The 16343-nt window shown below is 43.6% G+C and overlaps 1 protein-coding gene across 6 annotated transcripts in view; it reads left to right on the top strand.

Moving 5' to 3' along the window:
* DAB1 (DAB adaptor protein 1) overlaps positions 1-16343 on the top strand; it is a 397274-nt gene that overhangs the window by 323236 nt on the left and 57695 nt on the right. For 5 of the 6 annotated variants that reach the window (XM_069477994.1, XM_069477993.1, XM_069477992.1 and 2 more), the window contains 5 exons: positions 3582-3713; positions 4332-4451; positions 4916-4954; positions 6556-6621; positions 13233-13292. In XM_069477994.1, coding sequence (XP_069334095.1) covers positions 3582-3713; positions 4332-4451; positions 4916-4954; positions 6556-6621; positions 13233-13292 — 417 coding nt within the window. The remainder of the gene's footprint in view (positions 1-3581; positions 3714-4331; positions 4452-4915; positions 4955-6555; positions 6622-13232; positions 13293-16343) is intronic. The other variant, XM_069477995.1, reaches the window with a different exon arrangement.

The raw sequence follows: 16343 nt of genomic DNA, 5'->3' as shown, positions 1-16343 counted from the left end.
CACCCCCTCCTCCCACGCTAGCCCAGTATTCTCTGGTTGCCCTCACTCCCGCCTCCAGAACAACCCGTGATGCCACAGAAACATTCCCGGGACGCAGTGGTCCTACCTCTGTGTCCAAGGGCCTCACCTCATCCTTCTGGCCTTGACTGATCAACAGACACCAAGACAGCCAGTTCCTGAGAGTCGTACAGGTCGTGCTGCCTTGACCTTTTTCTTTGAAATCCCTGTAGCTGGCCCTTTCCCCAAACCTTCTGATATACAGCTCTCCCCGACCTCGGATACTTTTCAGAATTCAGAACATTCTCAGCTTTGTCTCTTACCCTTTTCTTGCCTTCCTCGTCCCAGCTCATCAGGGGGTCATCTTTGTTGTTGGGCTGGGGAGCCAGAAGTCTAAGGAAAGGAGACCTTGATTCTACATAATCTTGTTTGCCTTCTTCAATGCTTTGTCATCCTTAGTAGGAAAGACAAGGCCTGGGTTTAGTACTGGTCCTGCCAGTACAGTCTCTGGCCTCAGTCCTTTCATAAACAAACTCAGAGTTGCACTATGTGATGTTTAAGGTCCCTCTTGGCTCCAACTGTCTTGAGTTGTGCTGATAAAATCTACTTGAAGACATGGGCAATTTTGAGGCTCAGTGAACAAGTATTTGCTTGATGCTTCAGGTTGCTAAAATGAATGTGATAATACAACTGTGGGATTAGCAGAATTCTAATGTATTTGTATTTCTAAGCATCTATATTATGTCTTCATGGTTGAGCTCAGAGAAAGTGGAGACATATCCCCTCAATGACTGTTAGTTTCCAAACGAATGAGCTACTTTCAGAGCAATCCTTTTTAACATGTCATAACACTAACTGTGGAAAAGGATAATGTTACAAATATCTTTAAGCACTTCACGCGCGCACACACAGCTACACTTTGCGAGGCAATGTTAGGTATCATCAGGCATTAAAAATGTTTTGATTTTAAAACACTTAATGAGGATTCCCAGATAAATTAAAACATCTCCATCTGCTGTCTTGCATGGTAGGTGATATTTTACCATTGCACAATCATCTCCAAATCTAATTCCACCAGGAAGACTTCTAATCGCGGTTTAATTTTAGAGCAATATTCTACTTGGCAATCAATAAAGCACTGTCGTCAAACTTTGATTTAATAGGAGACGTGGATGACATTCTCCACATTATGCAGAGAGAGAAATATTTTCAGGAAAGGGAGAGAAGGGGAAGGACGTCTTTGTCTCCCATTTTCCCCTTGCTGCACACCATTTTAGCGCACAAAAGCCTATAAATCAATGTCCTCGTATTGTGTGAATATAAATCTCATTAATTTTACATCATTAACGCCATGAAAAAGCTACTGCTCTTTGAGCAATATTCCTCTGCTGGCTAAATATGTCCTCCTAATAAAACAAAAATGATTAGGTTCTGATTATTTCACTAACAAACACTTCCTTCTTCACCAACTTTATTTGTGTCAAATCCATTAGAATTATACAGTCATCTTTTTGCCACTTGAGGGACCAGGATGACTGGGCATTGACACCACCCTGCAAGCATGGTGCCCAGGATGACTGGCCCAATGGACAACCTAGACAGGGTGTGAAGACAAAGGAAAAGTTCTAAGAGTAAGCTGAGAGGTTAGCACATGGTCTAGACCCTAGAGGGTTAAGGAGAGGCAGAATATTCTACTGCAGCGAATGATTCCTAAAATCAGAAGCCTGGAAAGATTGTAATGGGCTGAGGAATGGATATTTTGGAAAGTCAGTGGTCTAGAACTAGGGAGAATGACCATGATGAAAGCTAGAGGCCCACTGTTCCTGGAGGCTGGTTTTGTAGCAGGAGGTCCTAATGGCTTAAAAGATATGAGGGATGGAAGAAGAGCTTAGAGAATATCTACTCCAGTGGTTCCCAATGTGTTCATAACCAACTTCCCCTGTGTCACATTTCTTCCTCTCCATGGACTCAGTCATGGAGAGGATTTTGTCCACCAAATAAACTGTATTTATAATCGTTAATTTTCCTATTTGTACTATTTAAACTATAACTCGTTGTCAATAAGAGAAATATACTCAAATATGAGCTAAGGAATATAAAAACACTACCTGATATAATTCCCAGTAAACTTGCCATTTTCATTTGCAAGCATAATAAATATGCAGACTTATGAGGAATAATTATAGATTTCTGTTTAGCTTTTTGAGATTTTGAAAATTGCTTAAAGCTTCTTTTTATTACCTTTAATGACCCCGATAGATCCAGGGCTTTGGGTTAAGAGCCATTGATCTGATACTGCCTCCCATTTATTAGAGGAATGAATTTAGGTACAGAGAGGTAGGTAAAGTAGGTGCCTTGTGTTTACACAGTGGCTAGAATTCAAACCTCCTGATACCTGGTATAACGAAAAGGCCCTTTATAAGGACTTTGAGCATACCATAAACACCCAGATGTATATATGTGCCTTTACAGAGTACTATTGAATGAAGATTTGCTTTAAGTATGTTTGGTATAGGAAAATAACCATAAAGATCACTATCACCTAATAGGATGGTGAACATTATTTATTGAAGCTCAGATAATAAAGGCAAAAAGGTCAATTTTAAAAGGTTTTCAAATTACTGACCATCAATCTCAATTTACTATAGTTCAACAATTGTGGGCCAGGCACAGTGCAAGGTGCTAGGATGACAGAGATGAGGAAGACAGAGCCTGGTGGAAAAGACAGACAAGAAGTCATGCAAATATATCGGAGAGGGAAGGCCCACGAAATGCGGAAGCCCAGGGAGCACTGAGGAATCCATCGGGAGTTTCAGTATCACTAGAGACTAATGTTCTGTGAAAACACAAAAGTGGGAGGAATTATTTTCTGCAGGGAGAGAGGGAAGGCAAGGCTTGCTCAGGGGAAGTTTCACAGAGGTGGTGCTATTTCAAATGGCCATGGAAAGAGAAATAGGATTTGGACAAGTGGATGAAAGAGGTGACATTGAAGACAGAGGAACCAACCCATGAAAAGCCTCAGAGATATGTGAGGCCCCACCTCTACCCCAAATGGTGACTTTGGGCGAAACAGAGAAAGGCATTCGTTCCCTAACACACTCTGTTACCATCTGCTGGAAAAGTGTTGTCACTGTGTAACTCCATGGTTCTATGAATGTTAATGGCACCCCTGGCATTGTGCAGTGTACACCCTTCACCACAGCACATAGAAGCCCTGGGTATGTAAATGTATTAATTATCAAGCCAAAAGTTGGACTAAGTCCTGTCCTGGGAAAAAAAAATTTGAACAGAAGCCTACCACTGAATTCAGCTGACTAGCTCCAGCAGGCCGAATGCAGCTACCGCCACAGATGCCCATTCCGCATACGAACAGTCCTGTGTTTCTCTGCGGTCACGGCATCAAGACCATGGAGGGAAGCCTCCATTTCTCAGGGGCAAGCGCAGCTTTTTTTCCTTCCATCTGGACCCAGCAGCTTTTCCAAAGCCCTTCGGGCCTGTTCACACGTAGCTGAAACACATCTCTTATTGATCAACAGCTTGAAGGGAAAGTCCCCTGAAATATGTCTTCCTTTTGTCTCTGATAGGCCCTTCAGCACCATCATGCTGTTCACGAAATCTCCTACATTGCAAAGGACATCACAGATCACCGGGCCTTTGGATACGTTTGTGGGAAGGAAGGGAATCACAGATTCGTGGCCATAAAAACAGCCCAGGCAGTAAGTATCCCTATCGAAGGGAGGGCACCTTTACTGGTAACGGTGGGGGACAGCACAGTGGCTCTGTTGGTCATCGAAGGCCCCCTCTGACATAGGACCAAGCTGTGGCTCAGGTCCCCATCTAGAAAAGAAAAACAACCTCGGAGCAAGGAAACATGCTCATACGACCCATCCAGTTTTTTGTTTCTTTTTCTAATGGGTACTTCCTAATGACTAATTATTTTCCTTTCTGATTAAGCTGGATGGAGGCACAGTATACAAATAAGTTTCCTTGTGCTCATAGCCTCATTTAAAAAGAAAATAAGAGGAAACAAATAGCTGCTTTGCATAAGGCCTGCCCTAATATTATTGTATTCGAAATCACTAATAAATAAAAGCAATGCCTTTTATGCTTATGATTATTATGAATTTGCAAATATAATTAGTTGAAGAAATGAACTTTAGCCTAGATGCAATTTGCTAAACCAATATAAACAAGGTGGAATTAATTAAGAATGGAACGCTTTCAGTTTAATAGAGAAAGGAAGGGCTGCGGGGTGTAGCCGCAAAAACAAAAATCGGCCGTTTGCATCTCAGCACTATTCCCTTATTAATGCTCTTTGTCACCTTTCACTCCAGGCTGAACCTGTTATTCTGGACTTGAGAGATCTCTTTCAACTCATTTATGAATTGAAGCAAAGAGAAGAATTAGAAAAAAAGGCACAAAAGGATAAGCAGTGTGAACAAGCCGTGTACCAGGTATACCTGTGAATTTATCCTCATACCGGAGAAGACTGGGGGCTTCAAATAAGCAGATGTGAAAACTGACAGTCGGGGCTTCTCTTCCTGCCGCCAAGTGGAAATAAACAAAGATGAAAGGTTGCTGTGTAAATTACAGGCACCCAGAGCCAGCCATTAGAAATGATCCCTTATTCTCTGAAACTCTTGACATGTTAAAAAAAGTGAAATCTTTAATTCAGAGAAGATTTCAGGGGAGGAGGACTAAAGATATATACAATTGCTTTTGCTGTTGCTAACAGTGTGGGTAGGGGGAGGGGTAGCTACAAGGGTTTTGGCTTTTCTGTGTTTTCTACCTTAATGACTCACCAGCCTCTTCTGCCTAGGGCTGGTTTCTTGCCTGTCCTGTAATTTCTGAATACAGTCTCACATCTCTTCCTTTATGTCCTCTGCTTTTCACCCTCCCTCCCCTCACTCTGCGATAGACAATTTTGGAAGAGGATGTTGAAGATCCTGTGTACCAGGTAATTTCTGAAACTAGCCGGGGTTTTAGGTTCAGGCGTGGCGAGGCCTGTGGCACAGCCATTTTGTCAGAAACCGGGAGAATCCACTCACTGCAGAACCCAGAGAGGGACCAGGATTATTTCTGAGGGCGAGGGTGGCCAGCCTCTCCAGCAGCGAATTTCCATAAAGACTCACAGAAGTTTGGCCAGCGTCAGCATCATGGGATTCACAGATCGGCGTCTCCCCTCCTGCCCTGCCGCAGCCCCCTCCACAATCTGGAAAAGTTTGATCCGAGAGCTGAATGTTTTCAAGAGTCTCTTGAATATTCTGAGTTGATTAGAGACAGTATGAATAATGAGGTTGGCTTCTACGAGTTAAGAGCCAGAGGTGGGGACTGACATTTGGGTAACATTTGAGCACAAACCCAAAGGATAGTTTGTAAGCTTGAGAAAGGCTATGAGAAGTCTCTCTGACCCCCAGTGGGACAGCCTGACCCTCTGATTACCTGGATCGTGCCACAGGGGCTGTTGTGAGGAAGGCAGGAATGATCCCAGAGACATCTCTGCCTGTAGTTTTCTCTGGACTCTTCTTCAAAGTCTGCAGCCCAGGGGTGGGTAAAGAGATGACCTCTCTTGGGTTCAAGCATGTGCTCTGTTCAGAGATGCAGAAAAAAGGGAAGAGACGGCCTCTCCCTTCCCTGTACTTATTCCCAAGGAGAGAAGGAAGCCCAAAACAACTGACTTCTTAAACACAAAAGAAAACCTGGAACTTATATTTCTAACCAGGACGCATAAGTATTATTAATATATATGTGTGTGTCACATATGCATTTTATATTAATGCATAGTTTCACACGGAATGCTGGTACTGCTATGTTGAAAGTAAAATAACATAGATAACTTGAAGTAGAGGAAATATCTAGCATACCTGACAAACGTAAGTCAAAGATGCACTTAATGAATGACATGCCTTGCTTTAGAATGCTAAGGGGTGACAATTTGTTTATATTTAATAATACGAGCTTCAGCCCCTGGCTAACTGGCTTGCAGAAAAAAGTATCCTTTTTGAAATGTCCCAGACCTTTCGCGTCTAAAACATGCACATGGAAAAATTGATTTTCAGTATGTAACAGTGAGAATGTAAAATAAGGTGGTAGTTATGGGATGAGGATTTGGGGGGCTTCTGAGCGCTTCAGAGTTGGTTTAGGATCTTGAGCTTTGGGGAGCAAAGGGAGGACCTCAACTATAACCCACAGTTGACAAAGTTTGGGATCCCAGGAACTCCCACGAGGTAGCACTCTCCCTCAGTAATACCAGCAGATTCAGACATGACTGAGACAAAAGGCCATTGAGTGAAGAGTTTCTATCTCCAGAAAGATCTGCAGGGGCCCGATGCAATCACTGATAAAGGACTGACCAGCACCTTTGCAGTTTTCCTTAGAAAAGGCAGGAATGGGCAAGGCACATTTTTATTTCAGTAATCCAGTTGCGTCTTTAAGGCATTTTCTCTTGTGCCTGTTTCTTAAATGCTCACTGTGATTTGTATCTTAAATTCCAAATGCTTTTTTTTCTCTCTCTCTTTTTCACCTCTGACCTTTCCTTTCTGGCCGCTCCTGCAATAGTACATTGTGTTTGAGGCTGGACACGAGCCAATCCGTGATCCCGAAACGGAAGAAAACATTTATCAGGTATAAAATTGCTTGCCTCTCTTCCCACTGTACCACTCCCGGTAAACGCACAAAGGCACTGATGGGGCTGAAGAACCAAGGGGGCTTTGGTCATTCCTGGCTTGTTAAAATACCTTCCAGGGAATCGGCTTCTAGTTCCCGTGTAATTTACCAGTGGTTTCCATACCTTGTTGTTAAAATGTTTAATGGACAGTTGGAGACCGTATTTTCCTTTTGAATGGATCTTAACTCTTCCTAAGTAGAAGCAAAAATCAAACATTCCATTTTACTAAAGTAATACATTGGAAAGTTATTGTCCAGCATACACTTGGGTCCTTCGTTCCTCAAAAGAATGTGCTCATCCCGTTGCTTTAAAAAGCCAACTCCACTACTAAAAATAAAGTAGAGATTCAAAAATGCTATTTGAAAACAACATTGGGAATGTTAACAATAAATGAAAGTACAGCTAAAGGTTTTGCCCCTCCTAAAGGAAAAGTAAATGGATTTTCTTAAACATCCATGTGAAGAATACTGAACATCCTTTTTAACTTATTTAATTCTCACAAGTATGCTACACAGTAAGTATTTTAATCCCATTTTTACAAGTGAAAACTGAGACTCAGGGAGTTGAGTAACTTCCTCAGGGTTGTACAACTATTTAGAGCCAAAATTCAAACACAGGCTCAGGCAACTTCTACCATGGTTTCCCATCAAAGCATTGAGTAATTGCAACATAGCAGCCCATCACATAAGTATGGCGACCTGCAGTTTTTCTCTCATTAGAATTTTAGTCCTAATCTGAAATGTGAACATTATGGGAGAAGGAAAAACTTGAATGTATTTAATACGTGATTTTAATTTTCTTAATTTTTTTTTCGGTGTGTGGTCTATTATCCTGCCTTGGGCGTGTATTACTTGTGTAATAAAACAATGTAAAAACATATTTTCAAAATCTATCAAATGCATAGAATGCTAAATGACCAAAATATAACGTTAGTTCTATCAGTAACTTGCTTTAAACCAGCCTTGTGGAATAATAATCTAAGTATTTCTCTCCACTGGATCCATCTGGATTCTATTCAAATGGAAGTTGTGCTTTGAGGCTTTGTTTAAAGTCATCGCTTACAAAGTATCTTTAAAAAGAAAAGTTGCTTTTGTCCCCAGTGTCAGATTTTAAAGTATGTACAACCTTGCCGTGTCTGAATATGAGACCAAAGGAACCATTAACCAGTCATCCTAGGAAGAGAAAGCACCTTTTAAATAAAAGGAAGCTTTGCAGTATTAGAGGTTTCTGAATCCAGACTTCGCTAAAGTTGGCAGAGCTCCCTTTGAGCCCTGTGGGACTGCGGTGGGGGAGGGAGGCATCCTAGTGCACTAGAAAGAACTGGTTTAGGCTGGTGGAGAGCTGGGTTGTAGTTCTGGCTCCCTCACCAAGCTGTGTGATAGTGGGCAAAGCACTTGCCCTCTCTGAGACTCAGTTTCCCCAGTGATAAAATAGGAGAATAATTTCTTCCTAACGTACCCGTCGTGATAATGAAACAAGCTCATGTGTAGAATGTAAAGAAGAGGCGTCATCCGAGTCCCAGAATGTGGAGTCTGGCTGTGTGGATTCAGTATCATAGCTCAAGTACCAGCTCAGCCATTAACTCAACCAACTTCCTTTTCCTCTCTGGGCCTCATTTGTAAAATGAGCAAGTAAGACTCAAGAATCTCTCAGGCAAGGCTCCTTTCAGCTCTTTACAACTAATGCCTTAGCACAGGACTCTGATTCTTCAGAGAAGCACACTGGCTTACTTTCTACGGCAGCGAGACTCCGAAATGGAGGCGTGTGCGTGCATGCACGTGTGGGCATGCGCTGGTTGCGGGCTGGCTCTGTGAATGGGGTTTGCATGCAGTATCTTACTATCTCTCACAGCAGCTCCATGTGGCTTGAATCATTATTCCCACCTTACAGATAAGGAGAGTGAGGCTCACCGAGATAAGGTTATCTTGCCCAGGGTCACAGAGCTAGCAAGAAGTGGAATCCTACCTCTGTAAATAAATGAATAAATAAATAAATCCTGAGGCTCTTCTCAGCTCAGAGTTCCCTGATTCTGAGTGTCACAATTAGACTCTGTGACCGTTTCAAATCACTATCTACAAATCACACTCGTTTTAACAGATCTGGCCTCAGGATCTTCCCATCTGTCCATCATTAACAGGAAGCTGCCATTTAGGGGAATGAATATTTTATTGGCTGCCATTGGAAAGCCCTCTCTGGTCATTTTCTTCCCCTGCATTGCCAGTCTGCTGGGGCTCAATTTACTTAATAAGAGATAAGCTCTTGGGCCTAAAGATAAGGCTGGGCTTTTAAGGAGCTGCTATTAGTTAGGAGCCTCATTTTTTTTTTCTTTCTTTTTTCTTTTTAAGGGCCTACACGTGTTCCATAGCTATTTCTCCTGAGTGGTTTGCAATGTTTGTTATACTTCGTCTTGGCCCGGGGTGGTATCAGCTTTTATTCCCTGCCTTGTTTTCTGGAATGAGGCAACTAGAGACGGTGAAGTACATGATTTTTGTATCTCAGTGTCCTGGGCGATGAAATGAGGATAATCTATTCTCTGCTCCTAGAAGTGCTGTGAAAATGTGAAGCGTCTAGGAGAGCAGTTGGTTGATAGTAGGTTCTGTGTAAAAGTGAGTTTCCTTCACTTCCTTGTGTCATCAATTTCAGATGCCGTCTAAGATGTCTCATGATGACGTTTTAACTGAAGCAGAATATAACTTGCCTACCCCATCTCGTTAGAGAGCCTAAGAAATCTTCAAACTCACTTCACTTTCCTATTTCTAACTCCACCAGAAGGGAGGCAGAGCCTCTTGAGTAAACCTAACCTCTTTTCGAGGATCAGTAGTCTCACTTTCCCAGCTGCATTAATAATAATAATTAGCTTTTGCTTTGCGTGCCTCAGAAAAAGTGATCGGCTGTCTTTTTAAAACAACCCAGAGCCTACAGCATAAAATGTTTTTATACATCACTTAATTGTGACCCTTCCAGTAATTCGGTGAGATAGGAAGAACAGCTACAATGTCTGTTATTTTAAACCTAAGAAAATCAAGTTCCCTAAATTGAAGTGCTGAGTCAGAGATCAGAACCTTTGACTCGAAATCTAGTATTAATACCTTAACAAGGGCCGGGCGCGGTGGCTCACGCCTGTAATCCTAGCACTCTGGGAGGCCGAGGTGGGCGGATCGTTTGAGCTCAGGAGTTCGAGACCAGCCTGAGCAAGAGCGAGACCCCATCTCTACTAAAAATAGAAAGAAATTATATGGACAGCTAAAAATATATATAGAAAAATTAGCCGGGCATGGTGGCGCATGCCTGTAGTCCCAGCTACTCGGGAGGCTGAGGCAGGAGGATCGCTTGAGCCCAGGAGTTTGAGGTTGCTGTGAGCTAGGCTGACGCCACAGCACTCACTCTAGCCTGGACAACAGAGTGAGACTCTGTCTCAAAAAAAAAAAAAAAAAAAAAACCTTAACAAGCTTCTTACATAAACAAGATTTTGACTTTCAAAGTGGGCATTTTCCAACTTCATTCTAAAATCATTGTTAAGCACTCTACATGTGTCAAGTATCATTAGTTTAAAATGATAAGTCACTGGAACTATGTCACCCAACACACACTTGAACTGCCTCTCCACACTATTAATTAGCATGGTGCTGAAATAGAAGTGTCTTCTGTATGTACAGTACTGAATGTATAGCTTTTAGAGTAATTTAGCATCTGTTAGCCTGCTCATTCAAAAAGTAATTATTAAATATTTATAGAGCACCTCACATGTGCCCTGCACATGGGAATGTAATAGTGACAGTGGCATGGTCCCCACCCTCAGGACTTTATAGACCACTGCCTAGCTGCTCAGGACATCTAGATGAGGAAACTGAGGTTCAGAGCGTAAAGTGATCTCTCTCAGTCACAGCCTGTGGCAGAGCCAGGATTAGGAACCAGTTCCTTTCAGAAACTTTTCTTTCTTTCCAACGTTGTGTTACTGAAATAGCCTGCTTAGATGGAGTGAACCAGCTAGGCAGAGATGAGCGTCAGGACCACGGACCTTTGCACTCATGCAGGGAATGTTTGATGACTAGACATTTTTTTTTTTCACCAATATTTACAGATGGGTGCACAATGATAATAAAATATCCACCCTGCCCTTAGCAAACTTAGAGCTGTGGGACTACAGACCTAAATGTGGTGCGATCACTCCCATGATAAGACAAAGCACATTTCAACTCTGTTTAAGAAGCCTGATTACTTTGCCATCTCCCCCAGTAAGACAAGGAGCTCTGTTAAATCAGGGGTCGTATCCACCTCGTTCGCCATCATTGTCCCAGAAAAAGCACGGTGCACGGTGCATAATAGATATTTTTTATATATTTTTTATATGAAAGGATGCATCGGAGGTTACTAGAATACAGAGGAAGGCTCCAAACCGGCCCTAGAGAGTTGGGCAAGGCATCCAAGAAGATGTCCCAGCTGAGATAAATCTTAACAAACAGGCAGGTTAATATCTCACCCATGGGAGAGCCCGGTAGAAAAGCGTTTTCAATTACGCACAGTTTAGGTTTATCCATTCCAGCGCTCCTCCTGCATTGGTGGGGATAATTGAGGCAGCTGCGGTTCAACTGTGCTAAGTGCCCGTAGTGAGCAGTGAATTACGGGGAACAGAATGCTCTTCATTTTGCTCAGTAAAGAGTGAGCTAGTAAAAACAAAAGTAAGGGCTGGGAATTTATCGGTCCTCATTACAAAGGACTCTGCCGGCATTCTCAGATTCCTTTTAGATGGAGCTTGGTTATCAGGAGCAAAGAAATGACATTCTTCACTGGCTACCTGCACACTGAGGCTTGCAAGAGCAACTCATAGTCCTGTTTTCTGCAAGAGTGTGCCTGCTTCTGGGAATATAGGATGTGATGTCAAAGAAAAAGTCACACCTGAAACAGCTCTCTGTATAGTGTAGCAGTCAAATGGCAAACTGTCCCAGGCCCAAATTTGTGGTTTTCCCACTCACTTCAGGCCCCTCTCCAAGCTTCATTTTTCTCCTCTGCAACATGAGGACAATTGTGGTTCTTACCTGTTAGGGCTGTCCTGGGGATTGCATGAGAATATATGTAAAACACAATTGTTTAGAACAAAGCCTAGCACATAGAAAGTACCCGGTCAAGGTTAGCTTATGCTGCTAATGATAAACGTCTTGTTTGTTAGCCAGAAAGAGCTAAGTTTGAACCTGATCACTTACCAGCTTTGAAACTCTGGGCAAAGTCTCTGAAATCTCTGAGCCTCACTTTCTACTATTTAAAATGGAGAGCCAGGAACAACTTCTTAGGATTATTATAAGGATTTAAAGTTAAACGAGAATGAAAATAACAGGAACTCAAAGGATATGCTCAAATTCTTGCTTCTCATAGAAGAACGGTATGGTTAGAAGCTCCAAACCTAACATGCACTTTTTCTTTTTCTTTATTGTTCCCAACATTCCTTTATGGTACATTACACTGAGACATTTACTCAGTGCCTACAGGGTGTTAGGCACTATGCCTGCTCTTAAGGAGCTCCCAATCTGATGGAAAGAAAGACATGTCATCAGACTGTTATAAAACCACTGCTGGCTGGTCCCTGCAGTGGAGGTGTGAGCTAAGCTGTGACAGTTGCTGGGGAAGGAACAACTAAGGAGTTCTTCCAATCTAGAATATTTCAGTGCAAAAAGCCTTTGGTTGACTCATTAGAAAAGTATTCAATGTATCCACTATGGTTAGTATCATAAAATGTGTTCATATACATATTTATATAATGTATCAGTGACTAAAAAGTTATTATTCAAGCACATTACAGTATTGTACCCAATAGTTTTTGTTTATCTAATATCTATTTTCTCATCTGATTCTCGCCATAAGCAAGAGGCAGAGCTGATACTAGTGAAGCCTGGAGGAGCTGGGTGACCTGCTCAGGGTGTTACATTAGCACGTGGCCCAGGAAGACCAGGTGGATGAGTAAGGGAAGGGAGGAAGGTGCAGATAAATGTTAAAAGCAGCCAAGACCTTCTGGAGCCTAGCCACATGCTTCCCAGGCCACTGTGGGCCTGATTCTTGAATGAAAATCTTTGGTGATTATCAGATGGCTTATACATGACCCCAACAGAAGCTGTGCTTTGTACTAGGATCTTGATATTTGCTATGTTTTAAATAGCCTGAATCTCAGACTCAGTATTGAGCAGTTTAAGCTCAGCTACAAACTAGTTTTAATCACTTTGGGCAAAGCATGGCACCTCCCTTCATTTTTGTCTTTAGTGAAATGAGGATTATTTTTTTCACCACACAATCCCTGAAGTCTCTGCAGCTTTCTGTCCTGTGACTCTGTGAGGAGCTCAATGACAGGGAGCCCCTGTAAACATTTGTTAAGTGATGCCCAACACCTCTGTTCATGCGATTGTCCTAAGGGAAGGAGCCTGGCCAGATGCGTTCACACTTAGAGCAGGTCCCCCTGAACTTGTCCCAGGGTCCATTCTCACGTACCCTTAGCCAGCTTGGAGTTGAAGTCTGGTTGGTTTGTTCTTTAAAAGTGGTGTACCGGAGTGTTTTGACGGTGCTGAATTTGATTTTTCCATAGGTTCCCACCAGCCAAAAGAAGGAAGGTGTTTATGATGTGCCAAAAAGTCAACCTGTAAGTGTAAGTACATCTCTTCTCTGCTGCCAGGTTTCTGTGGCCTGTATTCACGCTGAGATTGTGTCTGCAACCTGCGGAAGGGAACCCCTCTCCTGGAATGAATGTCACGATGTGTATGGCTCCGCTGGGGACTGCATGCTGGGGACTCCTCAGTGGGCCAGAGGGCAGGGGCATAAGGCAGAAATGGTAGGGCTGAGGTGGGTGTGCCAATCTGGATCAAGAGCTGCTCCCATGAGTGGGAGTGAGTTGAATCGTGCAAATCACTCTGTCCATGGGACTCGAGGTCTCAGGTGTTCCGTGGCAAAGATCTCCAGCCAAGGCTTTATTATACCTGGTCAAGTAGAGTACAGTGTTTTGTTTTTTTTCTAGGAAAAGAGCTTCCCATCCAATTTTAAATTGGTTGAGAAGTTTCAAGGGAATGACAGGAGAAGGGCTGGCCCGGGCCATTGGGGTGTGTAATTTCAGCCAATGGGAAGAGCATATGGAAGAGGCCATGTGCAGTGTGCTTGCAGCAAACCCAGGAGGCATACTGCATTAAGGAGAGCAAGGTCCAATGCGTCTCGGCCCCAGGGGCTAGTGGGACTCCTGGGAATGGATGAAAAATCCTCAGTTTTGTGCTATTGCCCAAACCCACTGCCAGGCCCAGAACTCTTATTTAAGACCTCCAACTGGCACTCAGAAAGCAACCTCTACACACAATTCAGGCAGCACTGGGGAGCCAATGAAGGCTCTTGAGCAGGGGGCAGATATATATGACTTTGCTATAGCTGATGTAAAAGGGTGCTTAGCCACTATTGATCTCATTCATATCAACAATGTGTGGAAAGAGAACAGGCTTTGACATCATCCAGGCCTTCAAGAATCCCAGCTCTGTCCCTGGTAGAGCTGTTGTGAGGCTAAAATGATTCTGCCTGGGACATTGTTATCAGTTCTGGACCCCACACTCTGGGAGACATAAAGACATGCTTGCTTGTTGCAAGGTAAGATTAATAAAGGCACTTGAAACCCTGTCTCATGAGAAGCAGCTAAAGGACCCAGAAATGTTTGGCCTGGAGAAAAGAATTCATAAATGTGAGGTGGGATTCCAAAGGATGCTGTATGGAAGAGGGATTATATTGTTCTGTGTTAGCCAAATCCTGGAACTGAGACCAGTGGGTGGCACTATAAGAAAGCCAATTCCAGCTCAAAGTGAGAGTGACCTTCCTGACCATCAGAGCTGTTCAAGGGTGGAACAGCGGGCACCTCAGAGAGCGTGCCCACCTCCACGGGAGCTGTGCAAGCAAAGCCTTGCACACCACTTGTCAGAAAAACAACCAGAGTGATTTAGACAATGAGTGCGGAACCGGACAGGGGAGCTTTTAAAGTCCCTTCCAAACTTGAGAGTCTGTATTCTCCAAGCTGGGAGTCTTTCGGGTCCATTCTCACCCTTCCATGCACCCTCCTCCCTTTTTCCCTAGCGAAACTTCTCTCTGATCTATGTCCATTTCTCTAACCCACTCTGCCAGTATCTTAAAACCACCATCCTCCACCTAAATAGCACTTCTGAAACCCCATGCATGTCAGTTTTAATGGAAAAGTGTAACCAAATGCAGGTCCCTTTTCAAAAACCCTAGTCTGGGGACCGTAGTCAGTGTGGCACTGCTCAGGGAAAAAGCAATTTTTCTCCCTAAGGCCTCTGCATCTCATCACGCTCCTTTGTCACTAAGACGCTGGCCTGCTCTTTGCGTTTCAATTCGGCCCAACCCCCATGACACTGTTCCCTACAATTCAATTTGTGCCTGAATTGCCTCACTTGTCCCTAACAGGTTGAGATATGTGAGGAAACATGCTCCATTTGCTGCCTTGGTTTTTGTGAATTTATTAGCTATTCTGGCCACACCATCTCCATGCTTAATAGCTCCAGGGGGGAAAAACATCTGAGCTCCCTAGCTTAAAATACATAGCAGGTGCCTGAATGTCCCCCCATAGCCGACGTGTTTAATCTACCTCCTTGTCCAGGCCCACTGAGTGCTACTGTTCTGAGGGAGTCACCCCTCTTCCTACTCCCTGGGCAGCCCTTCCCCAACATCCCAACTGTGCTTCATGCTTTGTGTCCTTGGAGAGACTTTCTGGACTTCTGCTCTGAGTGGCATCAGCAGAGTAGCCCTGCCCGGTGTCCCCAGGCCCCACCCTGCCTCTTTTAACAGGACGTCTTCCCCATCACCCCTGTCGGATTCCTGAGGCCCTTGTGTTACTGGAAGCAAGCTCAGGGCTGGTATGTGGAGGCCAGGCACGACACGGCTGCTCTAGGAACGTTTAAGAAATATGAATGACTCAGGCCGGGCGCCGGTGGCTCACGCCTGTAATCCTAGCACTCTGGGAGGCCGAGGCGGGTGGATCGCTCAAGGTCAGGAGTTCGAGACCAGCCTGAGCGAGACCCCGTCTCTACTAAAAATAGAAAGACATTATATGGACAACTAAAAATCTGTATAGAAAAAATTAGCCGGGCATGGTGGCGCATGCCTGTAGTCCCAGCTACTCGGGAGGCTGAGACAGGAGGATCGCTTGAGCTCAGGAGTCTGAGGTTGCTGTGAGCTAAGCTGACGCCACGGCACTCACTCTAGCCTGGGCAACAAAGTGAGACTCTGTCTCAACAAAAAAAAAAAAAAAAAAAAGAAATATGAATGACTCTATCCTGTAGAAGGCATTTATGAAAATCACCGGTAGTTCTTTTAAAGAGAATTCCTGTTTTTCTGATTCCAATATAGTCATGAACTTAACACACTGGAAGTTTTGCTTGGAAAATATCTAGGCTGCCTGAACAGCAGGCAGCTGTTCCCTCACAGTCCTAGAACCACTGATGGTTTTGACAACTTTTCCATGAGCTATTTTCAACAGTTGTAAAAGTCTAAGAGAACCAGGAAGTAAGAAGCTCAGGCTACAGTGTAGAGACAGGTGGGTGCGGTTGGAATCTGAGTTCCTTCTCTTTCTACCCGTGGGATTTTTTTTATAAGTTTTCTTGCCCCTGAGTGTTCTCGTCTAACAAGAGGGATCGTTGAACGTAACTTGAGGAAA

Source organism: Eulemur rufifrons, chromosome 8 (assembly GCF_041146395.1).
Source record: "Eulemur rufifrons isolate Redbay chromosome 8, OSU_ERuf_1, whole genome shotgun sequence".
NCBI classification, from domain to species: domain Eukaryota; kingdom Metazoa; phylum Chordata; class Mammalia; order Primates; family Lemuridae; genus Eulemur; species Eulemur rufifrons.
Note: the sequence above shows the minus strand (reverse complement) of the source record. Positions and strands in the feature narration are given on the sequence as shown.